Consider the following 24,910-nt stretch of genomic DNA (forward strand, 5'->3'; position numbering starts at 1 on the left):
ATGCTGGGACCATGAGTAGTGGAGCATTTGCTGGGAATAGTGTGCTGGGATTAACATGATAGGAGTGAGTACCTGGGATAGTGTGTGCAGGAGAGAATCTCTTTACAGTATGTGAAGGTGAGTGTGACCAGGGGAGGTTTAGTGTGCAGTGAGTGTGTGCTGTGAGATGTGTGCAGAGGAGAGTGAACAGGGCCTGTGTTCTTGAGAGTAGTTGCTAGATAGTGTGTGCAGGGAGTCCGTGCTGAGGTATGTACGAACTGGCAAGTCTGTGTTGGAAAGTATGTGCTGGGAAAGTGTGCAGTGGACTGTCTGCTGAGATTGTGTGCTGGGCAGTGTGTTGGAATGTGCTGGGAGTTTAGTGTGCTGGGAATGAATGCTGGGTGTTGTGTGCCGGGAGTTGTGCGCCAGGTGTGTGTGCTGAGGCTGTGTGTATGGGAATGCGTGCCAGGTGTGTGTGCCGGGACTGTGTGTATGGGAATGCGTGCCAGGTGGGTGTGCTGGGACTGTGTGTATGGGAATGCATGCCAGGTGGGTGTGCTGGGGAGCATTTACTGGGTGGCATGTTCTTGGCAGTAGGTGCTGGGTAGTGCATTCTGGGGAGCAGCTACTGGAAAGATTGCTTGGGTGAGCATGTGCCATGTGAAGTGTGTGGTTTGAATGTGTGCAGGTCAGTGTGTGCTAGCAGTATGCAGGGGATCGTGTGCTGGATAGTGTGTCCTGCAGAGTCTGTGCTGTGTGTATGTGTTGGCCATCTGTGCCGGAAAGTGTGTGCAAGTAGAGTGTCTGTATCAGCAAATGTGTGCTGTGGGTTTTGCACTGAAGTGCGTGGACTGAGTGTTTGTTGGGAGACGTGTTGTGAGTGTGTGCTGTATGTGCTGGGAGTGTGTGCAGGGTCTGGGTGTAAGGCTTGTGTGTTGTGTGAGTTTCTGCTGGGTGTATGCTGTAGTGAATATGTGCTGTTGGTGTGTCTGAGAGTTTGTGTTGTGTGTGCTGAGAATGTGTGCTGGGGTGTGTATTGTGAGTGTGTGTCATGGGTGTGTGTTTTGAGCGCACATTGTGTGTGTGCTGTGGGTGTGTTTTGTGGGTGTGTGTTGTGAGCGTGTGTTGTGGGTGTGTTTGTGTGGGTCTGTGTGTTGCGGGTGTGTGTTGTGAGTGTGTGATGTGGGCGTGTGTTGTGGGTGTGTGTTGTGAGTGTGTGATGTGGGCGTGTGTTGTGGGTGTGTGTTGAGGGTGTCAGTTGTGGGTGTGTGTTGTGAGTGTGGGTTGTGGATGTGTGTGTTGTGGGTGTGTTGTGAGTGTGTGTTATTGGTGTGTAGTGAGTGTTTGTTGTGGGTGTGTGTTGTGTGTGTGTAGTCAGCTTATTTTGTGGGTTTGTGTTGTGAGTGTGTGTTGTGAGTTTGTATTATGGTGTGTGTTGTGATTTTGTGTTGTGGGTGTGTGTTGTGAGTGTGTGTTGCGGGTTTGTCTTGTGAGTGTCTGTTTTGGGTATGTGCTGCGGTCGTGTGTTGTGAGTGTGTGATCTGAGTTTGTGTTGTGGATGTGTGTTGTGAGTTTGAGTTGTGAGTGTGTGTTGTGGGTGTGTGTTGTAGGTGTGTGATGTGAGTGTGTTGTGTGTGTTGAGGGTATGTGTTGTGATTTTGAGTTGTGGGTGTGTGTTATGGGTGTGTGCGGTGGGTGTGTGTTGTGAGTTTGAGTTGTTGGTGTGTGTTGTGAGTGTATGTTGTGGGTGGGTGTTGTGGGTGTGTGATCTGAGTGTGTGCTGTGAGTGTGTGTTGTGAGTTTGAGTTGTGGGTGTATGTTATGGGTGTGTGCTGCCGGTGTGTGTTGTGAGTGTGTGTTGTGGGTGTGTATTGTGGGTGCATGTTGGTGTGCGTTGTGAGTGTGTGTTGTGAGTGTGTGTTGTGGGTGTGTGTTGTGGGTGCATGTTGTTGGTGTGTGTTGTGGGTGTGTGTTGTGGGTGTGTGTTGTTGGTGTGTGTTGTGGGTGCGTGTCGTTTGTGTGTGTTGTGAGTGTGTGTTATGGGTGTGTGTTGTGGGTGCATGTTGTTGGTGTGTGTTGTGGGTGTGTGTTGTGGGTGTGTGTTGTTGGTGTGTGTTGTGGGTGTGTGTTGTTTGTGTGTGTTGTGAGTGTGTGTTGTGAGTGTGTGTTGTGGGTGCATGTTGTTGGTGTGTGTTGTGGGTGTGTGTTGTGGGTGCGTGTTGTTGGTGTGTGTTGTGGGTGCGTGTTGTTTGTGTGTGTTGTGAGTGTGTGTTGTGGGTGCATGTTGTTGGTGTGTGTTGTGGGTGCGTGTTGTTTGTGTGTGTTGTGAGTGTGTGTTGTGAGTGTGTGTTGTGGGTGTGTATTGTGAGTTTGCACCACTCTGCCTGTCCTGGAGAATTATGATTTGTCTCAGACGTTTTTTGACGACACCTCTGTGATACTTGGGATAATTTATTTTTCATCAGAAATATTTCTAAGGATGGAATTCCGTTGGTCCCCACCTTCCACCTCACCAGCCTCCACATTCAATGGATCGCCCTTTGCAATTTCCACCTCCTTCAGCAAGATCCCACCGCCAGAGACTAATCCCCTCTCTCAGCATTTCAAAGGCACCATTCCCATTGCAGCTGCCTGGTCTGCTCTTCCATCCCCACCTATCCCTTCCTTCCTTATAGCACTTCCCCGTGCAACCACATAAAGTGCAACCCCTGTTGTTTCCCCTCCTCCCTTCCCACCATTCAGGACCCAGTCTTTCTAAGTGAAGCAGCAATTCACTTGCACTTCTTCCAATCTACTCTACTGCATTCAGTGTTCACAATGTGGTCTCCTCTGTAATGGGGAAATCAAACATAGACTGTATGATCACTCTGCAGGGTCCCTGAGTTCAGTCCACAGGAGTGACCCTGAGCCTGCTACTTTAATTCTCCAGCCCACTCCCACACTGACCTCCCTGCCTGTGACCTCCTGCACTGTTACAGTGAGGGTCAAGATAAGCCTGAGGAACAACTCATCTCCTGTCTGGGCATATTGTAGCCTTCCAGACTTAATATCAAATTGTACAGTCTTAAGTAACTCACTTTCTCTTTCTGTATCAGAACTGTCATTTCTGCTGTAAATCATCCCTCTGCGATACAGGTTCAGTTTAGTTCAGTCCATCAGCACAGTCTGACCCACTGGCCTTGCATTCACAACTTTTGTTTGCATTCTCACTCTGTAAAGCATTCATTCTATGCCTTTTATGTTCCTATGTTCATATTCTCTCTCTATATCTTGGCTTTAAGGTAATGGGTGGGAAGTTCAAAGGAGATATCAGAGGAAGGTTTTTTACCCAGAGAGTGGTTGGGGCATGGAATGCGCTGCCTGGGGCGGTGGTGGAGGCAGGTACATTGGTCAAATTCAAGAGATTGCTGGATAAGCATATGGAGGAATTTAAAATAGAGGGATATGTGGGAGGAAGAGGTTAGATAGTCTTTGGCGAGGTTTAAAGGTCGGCACAACATTGTGGGCCGAAGGGCCTGTATTGTGCTGTATTGTTCTATGGTTCTATGTTTTTATATCTGCTCCCATTAACTGATCACCCAGATAACCTCATACACACAGCAACTCTGCCCTCATCTCATTGCAGTTATTCCCTTTGTCCTATCCATTCTCTCTGCACTGAGTCACAGAACAAACCCGTTCCCTCACTCATTTTCCCTGCAACCTGTTCTCCCTGCATTCTTGTCAACTCTACCACCCACCTACAGTTGGGACAATTCACAGCGGCCAATTAACCCGCCGACCCGCACGTCTTTGGAATGTTGGAAGAAACTGAAGCACCCAGGGGAATCCCACGCAGGCACAGAGAGAACGTGCAAACTCCACACAGACAGCACCAAAGGTCAGGATTGAACCAGCTTTCCTCTACTAGCTGCACCTCTATGCCATCCCCAAATATGATTCGGTGCTCTACATGGAGCAGCAAAATGCTGCTTCCTTTCCTCTACTTTGCAACAAAGTTCTTGTACACTAATTATGCAGAGTCGAACTACACAGAGCCGGCATAGCCCACTGGGCCCCTGGCACATTATTAACTTGTGGTGAAGTGCATTGCTATGTGATCAGAGGAATCTATCTTCTGAGTAACTGCTTAATATTAATGGCAAACAGATGTCAAATAGGACCACTGGGGATGAGAGATGGAGAACCATCTGGCTGTTAGAAAATTTTAAATACTGTGTGAAAGCCAATTTCTTCCAGAGAATCAGAGATTTTAATTTAGGCACCTTTAGGAATGTTGTAAGAGTGGATCCTCATAAAGTAATAGAGCTTCTCCAATTGGCGTTTAATAGACCAAACCTGTGAGGAATATCAGGCCTGATTGCTTTGTATAATTGCCTCGTCAAAGCAAATCATTCCTGTAAATGCTTATTTTCTAATTTTCATCTCCAATTTTCTCTCCTTTTCCACAAAGCTCGCTGGGATGCTGTTCGGAGATGTACCACGGGCATCTAGTCTGTCACACAGCCTCAGGAGGGTGGGCTAGGATTGCCACAGGCCATGCAACACACCCCAGGGATGTACCTGGTGGTGTCCACATTGGGCAGGTCCAGATTGGCATCAGGAGAATTTAGAACATCTTTTACCCTGGGGGGGGGTGGGGGTGACAGGCTAGGGCATAGGGAATGACAGGTTGGGGCACTGTAGGGAGTGAGAGGCTGGGACAGTGCAGGGAGTAACAGGCTGTACCTGTATAATATTTGTACCAGTATTAATCCAGAAGAACAAAATGGCTTTCAGTTTGGGAGTGAAGATGTTGAGTGATGTACATTCAAGCCCACTACCCGATTAATTTTCCCTGTAGCCTATTCTCCTTGGCTGCCTCCTCACAGTTCCAGTTACTTGTGTTCAATCCTAATCTCCTGTGTTGCTCGAATAGTTGTCGGGATAAGGGGCATAGTAAAAGAAAGAACTTATGGGGTGCATTTATGTATAGACTGAGTAAATCAAGTTAGTTCTAATAACATAGTTGAAGAATTCCTCAAATACATACAAGATGGATTTCTAATTTAGTATGTCTAAGAACACAGGATTGTATAATAATAGGGCACAGTAGTGTAGCGGTTAGCGTAACGTTTTACAGCGCCGGCGACCAGGGTTCAATTCCCGCCGCTGTCTGTAAGGAGTTTGTACGTTCTCCCCGTTCTGCGTGGGTTTCCTCCGGGTGCTCCGGTTTCCTCTCACATTCCAAAGACGTACAGGTTAGGAAGTTGTGGGCGTGCTATGTTGGCGCCGGAAGCGTGGCGACACTTGCAGGCTGCCCCCCAGCACACTACACAAAAAATGCATTTCACTGTGTGTTTCGACGTACATGTAACTAACAAAGATCTTATCTTATCTTATCTTAGGAGTAGGCCACCAAACCCTCAGACCTGCCCCGTCATTCAAGGCCTCAACTCCTGAGCTCCCCATATCCCTTAATTCCCTGAAGTTCCAAAAATTTGTCTACCTCTACTCTAAATAACCCCCAATGCTCCAGCCTTCACAGCTCTTTGGGACAGAGAATTCCAGAGATTCGTCACACTCTATGAGACAAAATTCCTATGCATCTTAGTTTTAATTGACTGCCTCCTTGCCTTGTAACTATGTTCCCTCGTTTGAGACTCCCACTAATGGAAACATCTTAACGTCTACCTTGTCATACCCCCACAGCATCCCTTATGTTTCAATAAGATCACTCCTCATTCTTCTAAATTCCAAAGAATACAGTTGCAACATCTTTAGCTGCTAGGGAACACGCTATTTTAGGTCTCACACTGGACAACAAGAAGGGGATCATTAATAATCTTGTTGCAAAGGGGTCTGAAGGAAAGAAAGATCAGAAAGCATGCTTCCAATGTAAGCAAAGGGAACTATGATAGGAAGAGGAGCTGGTTGGCTGGGATAGGTTTGGAACTACATTGAAAGAAATGCAGTTGTCAGTGAAGAGGCAACTGTTGGCACTGAAAGAGATAATACATGATCAACAACAAATAAACTTTTTTAAGGCACAAAAACACAACAGGAAAACCATAGGAGAAATTTGATCTAAAATAAGAGAACATCTGAAGCAGGAGCAGGGGAAGGTCAAGTGTCTACTTGAACTTGCTGCACCATTCAATAACATCAAGGTAGATCTAGTCCTGGTCTCAATCCCACCTCCCCACTCTCCTCATGCCTCTTGACTTCATTGTAGTTTAAATGTCTGTCAACATCCACCTTGAACATATTCAATGACTCTTTCTCCACAGCTCTCTGGGATAGAGAATCCCAAAGATTCCTAAGGGATGAAGTTCCTTCATTTCCATCTCAAATGGGCAAAGCCTTATCCTGAAACTATTCCCCCTAATTTTAGATGCCCCCTACTGGGGGAAACATTCCATCAGCATCAATCCTGACAATCCCTCTTGAAGTCTATGTTTCAAGAAGATCACCTCTCATTCTTCTATACTCCAGTAATCATAGGTTCAATCTGCTGGACATTTCTTCATACAATCAATAGCTTCATCCCAGGAATCAACTTAGTGACACAGCACCGTGTAAAGTTGCATCAAAACTTCCCTATGTTTACACTCCACACCCATTTCAATAAAGGCCACTTTAGTTACCTGCTGTACTTACATGTCGGTTCTTTGTATTCTCTGAAATCTCCAGGTCCCATTGCACTACAACATTTTGAAAGTGTCATTCTGTTTAAAAAATAATTTGCTTTTTCATTTTTCTTTCCAAAGTGGATAATCTCATATTTCCCCACAGCATATTCCATCTACCAACCCCTTGTCCACCCATGTAACCTATCTGTAATCACTCACAAGCATTGTGCTCTTACAGCTTACTAACCCACTCATTTTGTATCACTAGCAGATTTGACTACAGTAGACTCAGCCGCTTCATCCAAGTTATGGATATGGGCTATAAATAGTTGAACCCCAACACTGATCTCTGTGGTCCCCACAGTTACTGATTGCCCATCCACAAGTGACCCATTTAACCCGTCTCTCTGCCTTCTGTTAGCTAGATGGACCCCTCTCTATGTCATATATTTCCCAACCACATTGTACAGTAATCAAATGCTTCAGGAAATCCAAATATAGTTACTGATTCCCCTAAACCCAATCTATTTGTTACAGCTTCAAAAAACTGCAGTAAATTTGTCAAATGCAATTTCCCTTTCATAAAATCATGTTGACAATGTTGAGTACCCTATGATTTGTGAAATGTCTAGCTATTACCTCTGTAATAATGGATTCCATGATTTACCGAAAGACAGATGTCAGGCTAACTGGCTGAAAGTTTCCTGCTTTCTGTTTTTGCTTCTTTCAGGAACAGCAACATTACATTTGCAGTTTTCCAATCTGCTGGGACCTGCCCAGGAAGCAGGGAATTTTGTTAAGTTACAGTCAGTGCTCTCATTATCTCTGCAGCTACTTCCTTTAAACCCCCAAGGGGCAGGTCATCAGGTCCAGGGCATTTGACACCTTTAGCCCATTAGATTGTCTGGTATTTTTTCTGAAGTGCTAGAGATTGGTTTGAGTTCCTCCCTCACCATAGCCCCTACTGGGATACTTTTGGTGTCTTCTACCTTGAAGATTGATCCAAAATAATTGTCTATAATCTCTTCCATAACTCAGCTTCCCATCATTAAGTGCCCAGTCTCCAAGGACCAACATTTATTTCAGCTACCGTTTTATATACGTATCAGCAGAAGCTCTTACTGCATTTATATCATTTGCCAGTTTACTGTCATGCTTTACCTTCTCTCACTGTCTATTTTTTTAGTTATCCTTTGCTAGTTTCCAAAAAATTCCCACTCCTCTGGTCTACCACTAATCTCTATAGCATTCTATAAGTCTGATATATCCTTAACTTCTTCAGTTAGCCATGTATACTTGTTAAACCTCACTAGAATGTACTTAAAGTCTAAAGTCGAGTTTATTGTCACATGCACAAGTACACATGTGCACAGGTGCAATGAAAAACTTACTTGCAGCAGCATCACAGGCACAGAGCATCATAGAAATGGCATTCACAGGAAAAACATAAATTAGACATAAATTATACACAATTTTCACAAGAAAAATAAAACACAATTAGAACAAAAGAAAACAAAGTCCATTTTAGTGCAAAGTGATCAGAGTGGTCATAGTGTTGCTAACTGTAGTGGTGACTTGGGTTTTGCCAGTTGGTCCAAGAACTGAATGATTGAAGGGAGGTAGCTGTTCTCGAACCCAGTGGTGTGGGACTTCACTGGACTTTGCTGAGGTTTATGAAATATCTCTTTAAATGTCTGCCAATGTAACCTACTTTACTTTTAAATCTATTTTCCCAGTCTATTTTAGCCTACTCTGTTCTCATACCATCATATTCATTTAAGGTTAGGACATTAGTTTCAGACCCAAGTTTCTTGCCCTCAAACCAAATTTGAAATTCTACCATGCTATGGAAAAAGCTTATAAAATTGCCAGAGAAAACATTGTCTGAAGATTTGGAGCCTTTTATAATTCAGCAAAGGACATGCAAGAATTTTAAAATAGAATCCAAGATTAAAGTGGAGAGAAACATAAAAGCAGACTGCAAGAACTTCCAAAAGTTTTGGCCAGATTTTGTCTGGTTTCACTGCCAGAAAATACATTCCCTCCACTCTTTGTTCGAAAGGTATCTTCTTCTTCTGAGGCAGTCCCTCAATGTAGAGGATGACTTTCTTCCCTTCTGGTTCTGTGGGTTCTGAGGTGACTGATGAGGCCAATGTGGGAATTGCAGGCTCTTCCACAGAGGGGGCAGGATGTGCCTGACAGGGTTGGCATAAGAGTAGTTTGTGATTTGGTATGCTTCTTCCGCCATTTACACTGGGCTTCTGTGTGCTCCAAATACATGGACTAGAGGTTCTCAATAGTATCATGAATGTGCCTTCTCCACTATGAGCTGTGATGCGACAGGGACTTCCAGGAGTCAGTAGGGGTGTGGCATTTGTTCAAGGGACTTTGAGAACATTCTTGAATTTTTTTCCTCTACCCTGGTATTCTCTTCCCATGACAGTACTTGGAACGATGTCTGCTTCTGGAACTTAATGTCAGGCATGCAAACAAAGGAGTAGAATGAGTGTACTTAGAGTCTCAATGCTGGGAATATGGGTGTGTAAATATGGAAATGATTGACGAGGGTACACATGGCTGTACTTAGAACAGGGAATAAGGGTAGAGGGATTAACAAATATTTTGTCTGTCTTCATGAAAGAAGGCACAAAAAAACTCCCAGAAATATTGGAGAATAAAGAGTCCAACAAGGAAGTAATGGAGCAACAAATAATCTGCTGGGGGAGCTCAACGGGTCAAGCAGCATCGTCAGGGGGTGGGATGCAAAGTAGTTATCGATGTCTCAGGTTGAAACCTTGTATCAGGACCAGACCCTGCCCATTGAATTCCTCCAGCTGATTGTTTGTTGCTCCAGATTCCAGCATCTGCAGTCTCTTGTGTCTCCAAGAAAATAATGGCCCTGCAGATTGGAAGGTGGAAACTATGATCCCATTATTTAAGAAAGGAGGGAACTACCAACCTGTTCGTCTGACCTTAGTGGTTGGGGAAAATTTTGGAATGCAGTATCGAGGAAATTAAAATGTAATATGACTGATAAGATAAGACAAGATTTCGTTATTAGTCGCATGTACTGCACATCGAAACACACAGTGAAATGCATCTTTTGCATAGAATGTTCTGGGGGCAGCCTGCAAGTGTCGCCATGCTTTCGGCGCCAACATAGCGTGCCCACAACTTCCTAACCCGTACGTCTTTGGAACGTGGGAGGAAACCGGAGCACCTGGAGGAAACCCACGCAGACACGGGGAGAACATACAAACTCCTTACAGACAGCGGCGGGAATTGAACCTGGGTCACTGGCGCTGTAAAGCGTTACGCTAACTGCTACACTACCGTGCCTGCCGTGAGCAGAGTCAACATGGACTCATGAAAGGGAAATCAAGTTTAACGCATCAATTAGAGCATGTATCTAGATGTGGGGAACCAGGGGATGTGGTGTATTTAGATTTTCAGGAGTGAGAATTAGTTAATGGATCAAAAATAAAGAGCAGGAATAAATGGATCCTTGTCAGCTTGTCAGGCTGGAACCAGTGGGGTACCACAGAGACTGGTGCTTGGGCTCCAACTGTTCATAATCCTAAATGAAACCTGAGAGAGTTTTGCAAGTGTTTAGTTAAACACGGTCCTGTCGTTAAAACCTTGTTGGAGTGCCCTTCCCAGCCCCTGTAAAGCTCCAGCCCCAGGTGCAGCAGGGGGTCAGAGGGAAGCTCTGTTTATTCTGTATTCCTCAGCTAGATGTTCAGAAAATTGCCCAGGCTCTCTCTCTAACTGTGCATTTCCTGCACCAGTTTTTCTGTGCCCTTCCTGCTGGACATCAGCAATTCAATGTGAATTAACAAACGTTGTTGTTTTGGGCATTCACTTTACTTAATCAAATGGTTACTTTCCAGTGCAAGCTAAATGCTGTAACCAGGAATGATAAAATTTCCAGCTTCAGGCTCATGAATAAAGAGGGCAGCTCTCTGCAGCGGACTTCCGTGGCAGACAATCAGAGGAATTGGAGGATCTGAACAATTCTCACACTGAGAATGCCTTTACAACAGAAACACCCGCACACCATACGCTGCCTGAATACTCATTGAATTTTGCCTCTGAGGCAATGTTTAATCCCTCATGCAGCGTTAATGATGGATGAAGTTAGACAGCTCTGCAAACAATAACAACAGATCATAGTTCAATTGTTTTATAAGGTGTGTAAGTAATTCATAAGGCTACATTAACAAAAGGAAAAGGCTCTCCAGCAGATTCCTGTAACATATCAATTACATTCAGGAAAGAACCTTTCCCTGCCCAGAGTATTATCTGAACCAGTGACGCTCAGAAACAGAGCTCTATTTATTGCTTGAACTAAATCCACACTTGCTGCACAGATAAGCAATCCAAATAAGCAAATCTGCCCAGCAGAACTTGTCTCCTTTGATTTTAAGTTGGAGGATGGTGGAAGGAGGTCTGTTATCTACTAATGGAATGTGCTCAGAGGCTGTGGACACTCACCCAAATGAGGGTGCCGAGCTAAGATTGGTCACCTTGCTACCAACCTTGCATACTGCTCTACTGGAAGCACTCCAAACTGAAGTGTGACACTATCTCCCTTCAGGGAGGTACAGAGAGAGTAGACCATGACAAGGTTACCACATGATGAGCCCTGTATGCTTCCCATTGCTTTACAGCATACACATTTCCAATCTGCCTGACGCCCAGTTCAAGAAGTGTGACTATGTCCATGGCCTGGTTCTCACCAAGTCAAAGAAGCTTTGGGAAGCTGCTGGGTCCATGCTGGTTGCAGACGTGAACATCCCTGGTGGCAGCTTCGAGATGAACACTTCAACTGAAGTAAAAGTTTAACTGGACATTTGAACGTTGTCACAATGTCGTCTGCCTGGACTTCAATTGAACTGGACCTTACCACTCCATCAGCATTTGGAAGGGGTCCAGGGTAAAGCTCAGGAGCTCCAATCAATCACCTTGCTGGCACCATCCCTGGAGTGCAAGTTGCCAAACTCTTTGCACCTCAGCTTTGTCACTTGCCTGTGCCTCTGATGTAACCTTCTGGAGCACAGGACCAGAACACACACACCAGTCTGCTCGACTGTGGCCTCAACAGCATCATGGACACTGCAACCAGATGCCCTTTGTCAGCACCAGTTAATTTTCACCACCTCTCTCAGGCATCTCACCCCATGGGATCCAGAGACAAGCTGCTGTGGCACAGGATCACAAGGTTAGAGGACTAAGCCATACTGGGCACTTCAGTCTCGTAGCTGCACCTCATAAAGTCTTAGCCAAGGCCCATATTCATCAGTCTCACCCACAGCATGGACCTTCCAGAATCAGAATCAGATTTATTACCACTGACTTAGATGTCATGAAATTTGTTGCTTTTTGGCAGCAGTACAGTGCAAAGACGTAAAAATTATATAAATTACAAAAATAAATACATAGAGCAAAAAAAAGTAAGAATGAGGTAGTGTTCATGGGTTCATGGACCGTTCAGAAATCTGATGGCGGAGAGGCAGAAGCTGTTTCTGATTGTTGAGTTTGGGTCTTCAGGCTCCTGTACCTCCTGTCCGATGGCAGTAACAAGAAGGGGGCATGTCCTGGGTGGTGAGGGCCCTTAGTGATGGATGCCACCTTCTTGCGGCACCACCTCTTGAAGACGTCCTCGATGGTGGGAAGGGTTGTGCCAGTGATGGAGATGACTGAGCCTACAACCCTCTGCAACCTCTTGCGATGATACCACTCTGTGCTGATCAACTCTATAACTCTGTGATTCTATGACTCTATAGATGTAACAATGCATCTGAAAAATTGCTCAGGTATGCCCTGTCCACAAAAAGCAGGAATGTTTAAATTAAGCCATTCACACCTCATCAGTCAATCCTCAATGATCAGCTAAGTGAAGCCCTTCATGGTGCTTTCAAGTGACATTTTCTCAACAATAAAGCTGCTTATTGTCACATAGTTGAGGTCCCATCACGATTACATAATCGAGAACTCATCACAGCTTTAGTCTGAACATGGGGCAAAGAGTTGTATTCCAGAGGTGAGGTGGGAATGACTACCCTTGACATCAAGGTAGTATTTGGCAGAGTGTTGTATCAATGCACTCTTGTAAAACTGAGGTCCACAGGAATCAAGGGAAAACACCCCAGTGGCTGGAGTTATACCTCACATGAAGGAAGCTGTAATTGTTGGAGGTCAATAATCCCAACCCCAGGGTATTGCTGTTGGAGTTTCTCAGGACAACCATCTTCAGCTTCTTCATCATTGACCTTCCTTCTGTCATGAGACCAGAGTGGGATATTCACTGACGACTGCAAAATGTTCAATTCCATTCCCAACTCCTCCGCAATGCCTGCGCACAGCAAGACCTGAATAAACTTCAGGCTTGGGCTAACAAGTGGCAAGCAATATTTTCACAGCAGGACCATCTCTAAACACCTGATCAATGCTCAACAACTTTACCATCACCTGGTCCCCACAACATCAACATCCTTTGGAGGGAGGGGTCAGCGTTGACCAGAAACTCAACTGGACCAGCCGTATAACTACTGGGACTACAAGAGAAGATTAGAGACTGGGCGTTCTGCAGAAAGTGACTCTCCTCCAGACATTCCAGAGTCTTTCCACTATCTGTCAGGCACGTCAGGGATGTGATAGAATACTCTGCACTTGCTTGGATGAAGTCCGCTCCAACAACTCTGAAGAAGCCTGACAGCATTGAGGGCAAAGCAATCAGCTTGGTTGCTGTCTCCTCCACCGCCAACACATTGTGGCTACCATGTGTACCATCCACAGGATGGAATGCAGCAACTTGCCAAAGCTTAGAACATAGAACAGTACAGCACTGGACGGGCCATTCAGCCCACAATGTTGTTCCGATCTTGATGCCAATTTATACTAAGTGTCCTCCTCCTGTGTATCATCCAGATCCCTCCATTCCCTTCATACTCATGTGTCTATCTACAAGCCTCTTAAACTCCACCAAACTGCCTGCTTCCACTACTACCTCCGATAACCTATTCCGGGCACCTACCACTGTCTGCGTAAAAAACTTGCCCCTCACATCGCCTTTAAGCTTCCCCCCTCTAACCTTAAAAGCATGTACTCTGGTGTTTGACATTTCAAACCTGGGGAAAAGTTTTTGACTGTATACCCTATCTATGCTTTCCATACTTTAAAAAAAACCTCCATCAGGTCTCCCGTCAGACCCCAGTGCTCTGGGGAGAACAATACAAGTTTGTCCAACCCTTCCTTACCGCTGATAACCCCTAATCCAGGCAGCATCCTGGTAAACCTCTTCCACTCTTTCCACAGTCTCGACATCCTTCCAATGATGGGGCAACCAGAACTGCATACACTGCTCCAAGTGCTTCATGCTTCTTCAACATCACCTCCTCAACCCTTGACTCCTGCTCCTGTTTCTATTGATGTCCAACCATCTAGATGCTTGAACCTTGGTCATAGAGGCAGAAGGAGAAATCAGCCACATGGCCCTACAAGCCTGCTCTATCGTTCAATGATCACAGCTGTTCTGAGCTTGCCCTTGACTCCATTGCCTGTTCCCCATGGCCCTTGACTTCCCAAAAGACTAGATTCAATGATTCAGACACGGGAGCTCTCTGGGATTGAGAATTCCAAAGACTCATTGCCCTCTGAAGGAGATAATCTCAAATTAAATGGATGATACCTTATTCTGAAACAATAGCACCTAATTCTAGATTCCCCAACAAAATATTCACTCAGCATCTGTCTTTCCAAGCCCCCTCAGAATGTCAATCCCCAGTTTTGCTCAACCTGTTCTCATAGGTTGACTACACATCCCAGAAATGAACCAAACAACCCTTCCATGAACCGGCTTCTTCAATTGTCTCACCCACACCCTGCACAATTTGTAGCAACACTTTCCTACTGGGCAGGCACGGTAGTGTAGCGGTTAGCATAACGCTATTACAGCATGAGCGACCCGGTTTCAATTCCGGCCACTGTCTGTAAGGAATTTGTACGTTCTCCCCATGTCTGCGTGGGTTTCCTCCGGGTGCTCCAGTTTCCTCCCACATTCCAAAAGACATATAGGTTAGGAAGTTGTGGGCGTGCTATGTTGGCACCAGAAGCGTGGCGACACTTGCGGGCTGCCCCCAGAACACTCTACGCAAAAGATGCATTTCACTGTGTGTTTCGATGTACATGTGACTAATAAAGAAATCTCTTTTTGCTTCATCATTTTACAAAAGGGGCCAACATTTTATTTGTCTTTCTGATTACTCGTTGTTCCTACATACTAACTTACTGTAATAAAAACAGAAAATATTGGAAGCACTCAGCAGGATCAAGCAAGATCTGAGATTTTGACCTAAAACTTTAACAATACGAGTGCACCAGTGCCGGACAGAATGAATATTTAGGATTGAGTCTCTGAGGAAGGGTCATTGACCTGAAACATTAGCTGGCTTCTCATTCCATAGATGCCGCCTGGCCTGTTTCCACCAATCTCTGTTATTTCAGATTGCCAGCATCTGCAGTTCCTTGATTTTCAGTCACCAGCTATCTGTGTTCCATGCACTAAGTCTTCCTGTACACCAGTGTCTCCATTTAAACAAAACTCTGCTTCTTTTTCCCCTACCAAATAGATAACCTCACATCCCCACCCCCCCCTCCCATACTCAGTCTTCCATATCTCTGCCCATTCATTTAATCAACCTCTATATCCCTTTATAGACTCTCTGTGTTCTCCTCACAACTGGCTTTCCCACCTGTCTTGTCAGAAAATTTGACAACATTGCACCCGGTCCCTTGATCCAAGTCATTAACATGGATGGTAAATAGTTGAGACCCCAGCACTGATCCCTCTGGCACCTTACTAATTACACCTTGTCAGCCTGAAATCAATCCATTTATCCTGACTCTCTGTTTTCTGTGAGATAGCCAATCCTCTGTCCATGCAAATGACAGAGCAAATGAGCACAATGAATTTTTCCCTTGCAATTGATTACTTTCTGGAATACCGGTTTGTGCATCATCAAATAACTCTCCTAAGTTTCCCAAACATGATTTCCCTTTCATAGGAGCATGAATTTCTCCTTTATTCGTCTTTTTGGGATCTATGTCTAACTGATAAGGCCAGCATTCATTGTCCATCTCTAATCGGTAAAGATGCTCCCGCAGCGCAGTTGGGAAGAGAGTTCCAGGATGTAGACCCAGAAACGATGAAGGAAGTGTGATATGTTTCCAAGTTACGTTGGTGTGTGATTGGAGGGGAACTGCAAAAGGTGATGCTCCCTGCTTGTCTTGTCCTTCTTCATGGAAGAGGTCCTTGAGAATGAACTGAGTTTCTGAGGAAGGGTCGTTGACCTGAAACATGAACTGAACCTCTCTTTCCACAGATGCTGCTTGATTGGCTGAGCTCTTCCAGCATTTCTGTTTCTGTTTGGATTCCAGTACCTGCTGTTTTGTTCTCTGTGAACATCTAGGGTGGTGGATGGGGTACGACCAGTCAAGCAGTCTGCTTTGCCCTGGATGGTGTTCATTTTCTTAAATGTTGTTGAACTGCACTCATCCAGGTGAGTGCAGAGAATTCCATCATTGCCCTGACAAGCCCTAGTAATGGTGGAGATATTTTAGTGTGTCAGGAGGTGTGACGCTTGCCACAGGATACCCAGCCTCTGACACGCTCTTGTGTGGTTGGTCCATTTGAGTTTCTGTTCAGTGATTAACCCAGGATGTTGATGTTGACGTCTCGATGATGATAATCTCTTTTTTTAATCGCCTTTCCTTGTTCGCTTTCGACAAACCTGCCTTCAGATCTCTGAAATTGCCTTTACTTCTGTCTAAGACACTAGTTTCAGATCTAAGTTCCTCATTCTCAAACTGACTGTGAAATTCTATCATGTTATGATCACTTTTCCTCAGAAAATCCCCTAATTAATTAAGATTAATTAACTAATCCTTATTAAAATAGATTAATTAGATTAAGAGAAAGATTAATTAATCCTTTCTCATTACAGATGACCAGATCTAAAATAACCTGTTCCCATACTGGTTCTCAGAAACTTTGGTGAATACATTCTGTGAAGATTTTCAAGGCTGTCTTTGCCAATATGATTTGTTCAATCTATCCATAGATTAAAGTCCACCCACAATTTTTGCAATACCTTTCCTGCAAGCCCCTCTCTCCTTTTTTCTTGATTTATATACTGTCCTATGGTGTAGCTGCCCTCAGAGGGCCTATAGACGATTCACAGCAGTGCCTTTCCCTTTCTATTTCTTAACTCTACTCAAATTGATACAGCATTTTGATCTCTGAGCATAGTATACACCTCACAGATCGAATAATCTCATCCTTTCCAGCACCACATCTCTGTGTGACTGTCAGCTGGATACTGGAAGGTTTCTTCTTTTCATTTTGAGTTTGCTCATTAGCCCTTGGTGACCCATGAGAAGGTTTTACTCCAGGTGGGCCAGTGTCCAACCACTGCCCAAGCCAACTGAAAATGCAGTCAAAGATAGCTGGCTGTGGGGTGGTGCTCAGGAGTAGCATGGTGTCCTCTTGAGGGGGAGAAGGTCACTGTCCTGACCCTGCACAGCAGGCCACCTCTAAGGAGACTGGGTGGACTGTAGTCCCTTGTAGATAGTGGGAAGGTTTCTGGGGTGTCAGTAGATAAGACCCTCATCACTAGATTGCAACCATAGCATTTATAAGGCTGGTTCAATTGAGTTTCTGGATAGTAGTGACCTCCAGGATGTTGATGGTGGACAGTTCAGTGATGGCAATGCCATTGAATGTCAAAGTTTAATGGTTAGACTCTCTCTGGTTATCACCTGGCCCTTTTGTGGTGCAAATGTTACATGCCACATCAGCCCATGCCCAAATGTTGTTGAGGTGTTGCTGCCTACAGGCATGGGCTGATTCATCTGCTGAGGATTTGTGAATGGAATGTTCACCAGCGAACATCTCTAATTCCATTCTGTGCAGGCAGCAATTTAGAACATAGAGAGTAGAACATAGAACAGTACAGCACAGGAACAGGCCCTTCAGCCCACGATGTCTGTGCCGAGCATGACGCCAAATTAAACTAATCCCTTCTGCCTGCACACGATCTGTATCCGTCCATCCCCTGCATATCCATGTGTCTATCTAACAGCCTCTTGAACACCACTGTTGAATCTGCCTCCACCACCACTTATGGCAGCCTGTTCCAGTCACCCACCACTCTGTGTAAAAATCTTACCCCACACATCTCCTTTAAATTTTCCCCTTCTCACCTTAGAGGTCTGCCCTCTAATATTCAACATTTCTACCCTGGGAAAATGATTCTGGCTGTCTACCTTATCTATGCCTCTCATAAATTTATAAACTTTGATCGAGTCCAGAACTTCTGAGAAAACAATCCAGGTTTGTCCAACCACTCCTTAAATTTAAATCTAATCCAGGCAACATCCTGATGAACCTCTTCTGCACCCTCTCCAAAGCTTCCAATCCTTCCTGTAACAGGGCAACCAGAACTGCACACAATACTCCAAGTGTGGCCTAATTCCCCTTATTCCCCTTAATCAATGGTGTGACTCTCAGCCATCAGCCGCTTTCAACCTTAGTTTCTCAGTGAGAGCTGAAGGTTATTTCATTCCATCGCTGGGGGTTTGTACCAGTGAATCTTTCCCACCATTGACTGAACCAGTCCTTAGTACTCCTGCCTCCTGCCATTTCCATTCCCTTGTTAGATATTCCAGATACGGTGGCATGCAGGCTTACCTTGTGACCACTGAGCAGCTTGGAGGCATGGTTCACAAAATCAAAATTCACTGCTACAAGTCTTTGGCTATTGCAGATTCCACCCGATTGGTTTTACTTCCCTGTTTCACCCAAGCAATTTCATTCCCATCCTACAGCAGCCTTCCATTTAAATCAGAGCTCCTATTTTCAACAATTGGCATCAAGCAGGTCCCAAGCTTCTAACTCCACTCAATAATCCATATCTATCTTTTCCCTATTCTTGCATTACTCAGTGATTGACACCGACCGTGCTTCTTATCATAGTTTACAATCTACCCCCAATGATTCTTCAGCCAGGTTCAAGTTCAAGTTCATTGTCAAGGGCATACATACCCAGGGTATAAATGCCATGAAAATTAGCTTTTTGCAGAAGCAGCACACGACATTACAGACATGATGAACATAAATTGCATGAAGTTAAATTAACAAAAATTATACATAACACACATGACAAAATAAACAAAAATGGACATAATGACATGAGTGCAAGTTGAGGGAAGTATAGTCCAGGGAAGAATTAGGGTTTATCAGGTCAGTTCAAGAACGTGATGGCAGTGGGGAAGAAGTTGTTTGATTCTCCATGTGATTAAGCTACAGGTCCGGCCAGGAAGCCAACGACTATATCAACATTTCTAGCTCGGTCGGGGTGATTAACTCAAAGGACAGAAATTTCAAAGAAGAGCCAAAGAGGATTTCCTCGCCCTCCAAAAGTCATTTCTGAGCCTGCTCCCTTTGAACTTTGAGTGAGTCTTGCACTGGATCCTTGAAGGAACAGTGGGTCTGCTCTCCGCTACACATTCATCACATAAAATTTTAACGTTGCATCACAATCCTGCTGATGCATTGGTCTCCATGGGCAACGGACCCTTTCAGAAACCAGTCACAATGGTGGTGATGCAGACCTCATTTGCAATGGGATAGTAGGTTCTGTGCTGCTTTGAATTACTCCACTGCCCCGTATCTGGAAGGAAGAAAAACTATTTCCAGGTTTTCCATTTTATTCTCCCATCAACATCTGCTGTCTGCATTCGTTTCACCGTCATAGATAATGACAGCTGGTCCCCCAACATCCTTCCTCCGTCCAGTTCAACGCATCCACTGCACAACTTCCTGCATCTTAACTCACTCTGTATCCGCGTGTCCTGACTTGACATCTTCAGTCTGCACCTTCAAAATTCTTACCGTCATTTTGAAATCCGTTGCCTGACTCACCCCTTCTTTTCTCTGTAATCTCTTCCAGCCCTACAGCCCTCCAGCTCTTCCCTCACTAACCACCCTCATCTTCTTCATCTCATTACTGATAGTCGTATCCTCTGCTGTCTCTTCCATTCCCCCTCTGATGCTCTCCATATTTTCCTCCTTTAAGAACTTTACTAGTATTAGTTCCTAACTCTCTCAAATTGCTTCCTGTCACCATTCCCATCCTTGCCAGTTCATGTCCGATGAAAAGTCTTGAGACATTTTCCAACATTAAGACCACCATAGAAATGTAGAGTTGTTCAGTTCTCCAGTGAGCCTACATTGTCCTTATTGTCAATCAGTTAACTTTACCCAAATAGACATTGCCTACACCGTCATAGAACCTACACAGTCATAGAATCATCATACAACATGGAAACAGGCCCTTCAGCCTAAATGGTCCACACTGACCAAGATTCCCATCTAAGCTAGTCCCACTTGCCTGCATTTGGCCCATATCCCTCTAAACCTTTCCAATCCGTGTCTCTGTCCAAGTACCTTTTAAATGTTGTTAATGTACCTTCCTCAACCACTTCCTTAGGCAGATCATTCCACATACTGACCACTCTCTGGGTGAAAATGTTTCCCCTCTCACCTTAAAAACCTATGTTGTCTAATTCTTGATTCCCCATCCCAGGGAAAAAGACTCTGAACATTCACCTTGTCTATGCCACTCATAATTTTATAGACCTCTATATGTTCACCCCTCATTCTCCTACGCTCCAATGAAAAAGCCCCAATCTGCTCAACCTCCCTCCATAACTCAGTCCTTTGAGTCCTGGCAACATCCTTGTAAATCTCCTTTGCACTCTTTCTAGCTTAATGGCATCATCCAGGAGGCATTTTCAATTGATCTTACATTCACTCTGCAGGGTGGCAGTCACTTTTGAGAGTGAGAGTTGCAGCAAAGGCTGGCAATGGACTTACAATCTCTTTTCTGCCTGCAGACCCACCTCTGGTGAACCTGACAATGGAGCCACAACCCGTTCTGGAAGGGAGCACAGTGAAGTTTCGATGCTCTGCAAAAGCAAATCCTGCCGTTAGTTTGTACAGGTACCTCCTTGTCTCTTGTTGGGTGGGGATAACCATTCACATTGGACGTGTTACCCAACCAGAGTACTGCTGGGTGGACACAGACCCTGGACCAGGCTGAGCCTAATAATCCAGCGCTGGCCAGAGTTCTTGCACACTGCTGTCCAACACCTCCAGTGGTGATGATACGAAGATTGGTGGCGTCGTGGATAGTGTAGAAGGCTGCTGTAGATTACAACAGGATATTGATAGAATGCAGATCTGGGCGGAGAAGTGGCAGGTGGAGTTCAACCTGGATAAGTGTGAAGTAATACACTTTGGGAGATTGAATTTGAAGGCAGAATACAAGGTTAATGGCAGGACTCTTAGCAGTGTGGAGGAACAGAGGGATCTTGGGGTCCAGGTCCATTGATCCCTCAAGGTTGCCATACAGGTTGATGGGGTTGTTAAGAAGGCATATGGTGTGTTGGCTTTCATTAGTCGGGGTATTAAGTTCAAGAGCCGCCAGGTGATGCTGCAGCTCTGTAGAACTCTGGTTAGACCACACTTGTGTTCGGTTCTGGTCGCCTTATTATAGGAAGGATGTGGAAGCTTTAGAGAGGGTGCAGAGGAGATTTACCAGCATGTTGCCTAGATTGGAGACCATGTCTTAGGTTGAGTGAGCTAGGGTTTTTCTCTTTGGAGCGAAGGAGGATGAGAAGTGACTTGATAGAGGTGTACAAGATGATAAGAGGCATAGATCAAGTGGACAGTCAGAGACTTTTTCCCAGGGCGACAATGGTTAACACGAGGGGACATAATTTTAAGGTGATTGGAGGATGGTATAAGGGGGATGTTAGGGATAAGTTTTTTACACAGAGAGTGGTGGGTGTGTGGAATGCACTGCCAGCAGAGGTGGTGGGGACAAATACATTGGGGACACTTAAGAGACTCTTAGATAGACGCATGAATGATTGAGAAATGGGGGGCTTTGTGGGAGGGAAGGGTTAGATAGATCTTAGAGCAGGATAAAATGTTGGCACAACATTGTGGGCTGAAGGGCCTGTACTGTGCTGTAATGTTCTATGTTCTATGTATCCATAACCCAAGGACAAGATTTGGTTTCATTGCCCCATCACCCACATTAGTCTGCCAGTACTCCCTCTCCAGGCTGACATATCGACCATCGCCAAAGTTTTGATCTTGTCGGTCACCACTTTCAGGAGAGAGGGAAGGAAAACAGGAAAAAACAATGAGTGTAAGCATGTTTAAACATCTGGTATGGAGAGGAAGACTCCATAAACTGCCGTGCATGTCCCCCAATTGGATGATTGTAGATTGAGAGGACAGGGTCCTGCACACCCAATTACATTTTCAAGTCCAGTGAACTAGTGTTTCAAGCAAGTTTTTTGAGGAGGTGACCACGAGGATCAATAAGTGAAGGGTGGTAGGTGGTGTCTACATGGACTTTAGCAAGGCCTTTGACAAGGTCCGGTGTGGTAGGCTGGTCCAGAAGGTTAGATAACATTGGATCCAGCCAATTGGATACAAAATTGTCTTGGTGGTAGGAGGCACAGGGTGATAGTAAAGGGTTGTTTGTCAAATTGGAGGCCATTGACCAATAGTGTGCCGCAGGGATCTGTGTTGGATCCTCTGTTGTGTGTCATCTATATTAATGATCTGGAAGAGAAGGTAGGTGGCATGGTTAGTAAGTTTGCAGATGACACCAAAATTGGTGGGAAAGTGGACAGTGAAGAAGGTTGTCTAAGGTTACAACAAGATACTGATCAAATAGGAAAGTGGGCAAAGGAGCGGTAGATGGAATTTAACTCAGACAAGTGAGAAGTGATACATTTTGGGAAGTTAAACCAGGACAGGACTTGCACTGTGAATGGCAGGGCCCTGGGGAGTGTTCTTGCACAGAGAGACCTTGGGCTACAAGTACATAGTTCCCTGAAAGTGGCGACACAGGTAGACAAGGTGGTGAGGAAGGCGTAACACATGCTTGCCTTAATTGGCTGAGGTATTGAGTACAAGTGTTGGGACATCACGTTACAATTTTACGAAATGTTGGTTGGACTGCACTTGGAGTATTGTACGCAGTTCGGGTCACCACACTACTGGAAGGATGTGAGTAAGTTAGAGAGGGTGCAGAAAAGAAGCACAAGGATGTTGCCTGGATTCGAGGGCTTGCGTTATCAGGGGACATTGGAGAGGCTGGGTCTGTTTTCCCTGGAACAAATGAGGTTGCGAGGTGACACAACTGAAGTATATAAAATTATGAGAGACAAATATAGCAATAGATAGTCAGTGTCTGTTTCACATAGTATGGGGTGTCTCAAACTAGAGGGTGTAGATTTAAGGTGAGAGTGAGGGGGTTTAAAGGGGATCCCAGAGGTATGTTTTTTTCACATAAAGAGTAATTGGCATCTGGAATGAGCTGGCAGGGGAGGCGATAGAGGCAGGAACCGTAACAACATTTAAGAGGCATCTGGACAGGTACTTGAATGAGCAGGGCACAGGGGGAGATGGAATGAATGCAGGTAAATGGGATTCGTATAGATAGGAATGATGGCCAGCATAGACGAGGTGGGCCGAAGGGCCTGCTTCACTGCTGCACAATTCAGTGATTAGGGTTTATTCTGGGAATATGATCTTTGCCAGTAAGGCCACATATCCTGCCCATCTGCCATTGGTCCGAGACAGTGGTGCTTCTTTCTGTTTACAGCTGTGTCAGAGACCCGGAGTAAAGCCAAACGTTGGAATGACTCCTGTGAGAAACTGGGTGAGAAACTTCCACACTTCTGTTTCTAGGCAGTCCTCACATGTGTTTGAATGGAGAACATGACCTGGTAGCCCACTTCCTGGGAAGGGATTTGAGGTGGGACAACGAATAGCATAGCTTTGAAGCTTTGTTGCTTTTAGAGTTAAAACGTCACTATTCATCATTAATAAAATTAAATTTAAAAAATATTAATTGGAATTTTTGAGACTCGATAGCTGGGAAGGAATATCTGGAGATGGTGCTAAATCAGGAGAATGGAGGTTATTCAGCTTGCCATCATCTGAGTGAAATCAGCTCAAAAGGCTGACTGATCCACCCTTGCTGTTGAGCTGAGTGTCCGATCCTGAATGTACACACCCTGACAGTAGATGTACACTTTGGTTCACTGCGTTTCACCCTCTGAGATGGCAGTCACACTATGCAGGCAGATTCAGTCTACCTGACCTGGGAGTCTTCACCATCACAGACTTTGGCACCTGAATATTCACTGTGTGAGGATGCGTGAAGCAAGGATGGCAATGTAGCAGATCATTAGTGGAAGGAGTCATCACAACTGGCATGTCAGTACAAGGGAGTTCTTTCATTTTGTAACAAGAAGTGAGGTAATTAATTACACCACTGCAGCAGACTGAACCTGGCCCAGCAGATGCTGCCTCTTAAATGATTGATCACCTTTTCTAACTAGCAATCAGCTTGAGAAGGTCTAACAGCATGTGGGTCCCCAGTGAAGTAATCAAGTGTTATGGTTAGTGAAGAATAAATAAAATACTTTAGGATTTTGCTGTTACTGTAATTATACTGGGCCTCTCAGTTGCCCGGCATGCTACAGAGACCTTGATTTCATTCCTGGCCAAGCACTTACTTAGCTGATCTCAGCCTGGGGAAGAGATGGAGGCTACAGTCGACCTCCGTCTAGGCAGCGCTCCATCTGTCAGGAGTCCAGCAATGGCCAGTGGCTCCCCCACTGGAAGTTTGGATGTGTGAAGGATTGAGGACAATGGATCACGAGACACAGTACTGTTGGGAGATGGAAACTTTTGCTGGTCCCAGACAGCAAGATCAGAACCTGACGGAGTGGAACAAGAAAGTCAGAAGAACTACAAGTTGAGTTGATCTTTGTCATTAAATTCAGCACGTGAATGGCCTGTCCAACAGTGCACCTCAGCAATCTACCTGATCAGTAACCCACCCACAACCACAAGCATTGGCCCCTCCACCACCACAGCCGCTGTGTGCACCACCTGCAGCAAGCCACCAAGGCTCCCACAATGACCCCCACAATTCTGCTCCCTCTGCCGCCTGCAAGGACAAGACTGCAGACACAGGGAAACGCCACCTCCTACACATTCCCCTCAGGTCACAGGGCATCCAAACTTGGAACTAAATCACCACTCCTTCCCTGTTGCTGGGTTAACATCTTGAAACCTTTCTGCTCTCACCACATGGACTACAGCAGCTTGAGAAAGTGGATCACCACCACCTTTTCAAGAATGGCCAATAAATCCTGGCTTTGCC

At 45.1% G+C, this 24,910-nt stretch overlaps 1 protein-coding gene across 1 annotated transcript in view; it reads left to right on the top strand.

The window, feature by feature from the left end:
- The window catches only part of kirrel3a (kirre like nephrin family adhesion molecule 3a), a 527,277-nt gene that overhangs the window by 414,613 nt on the left and 87,754 nt on the right, over positions 1 to 24,910 (top strand). Inside the window, exon 6 of the mRNA XM_052039890.1 lies at positions 20,547 to 20,652. Within this exon, the coding sequence (XP_051895850.1) occupies positions 20,547 to 20,652 (106 nt within the window). The remainder of the gene's footprint in view (positions 1 to 20,546; positions 20,653 to 24,910) is intronic.

This window comes from Pristis pectinata, chromosome 27 (assembly GCF_009764475.1).
Source record: "Pristis pectinata isolate sPriPec2 chromosome 27, sPriPec2.1.pri, whole genome shotgun sequence".
Classification (NCBI taxonomy): domain Eukaryota; kingdom Metazoa; phylum Chordata; class Chondrichthyes; order Rhinopristiformes; family Pristidae; genus Pristis; species Pristis pectinata.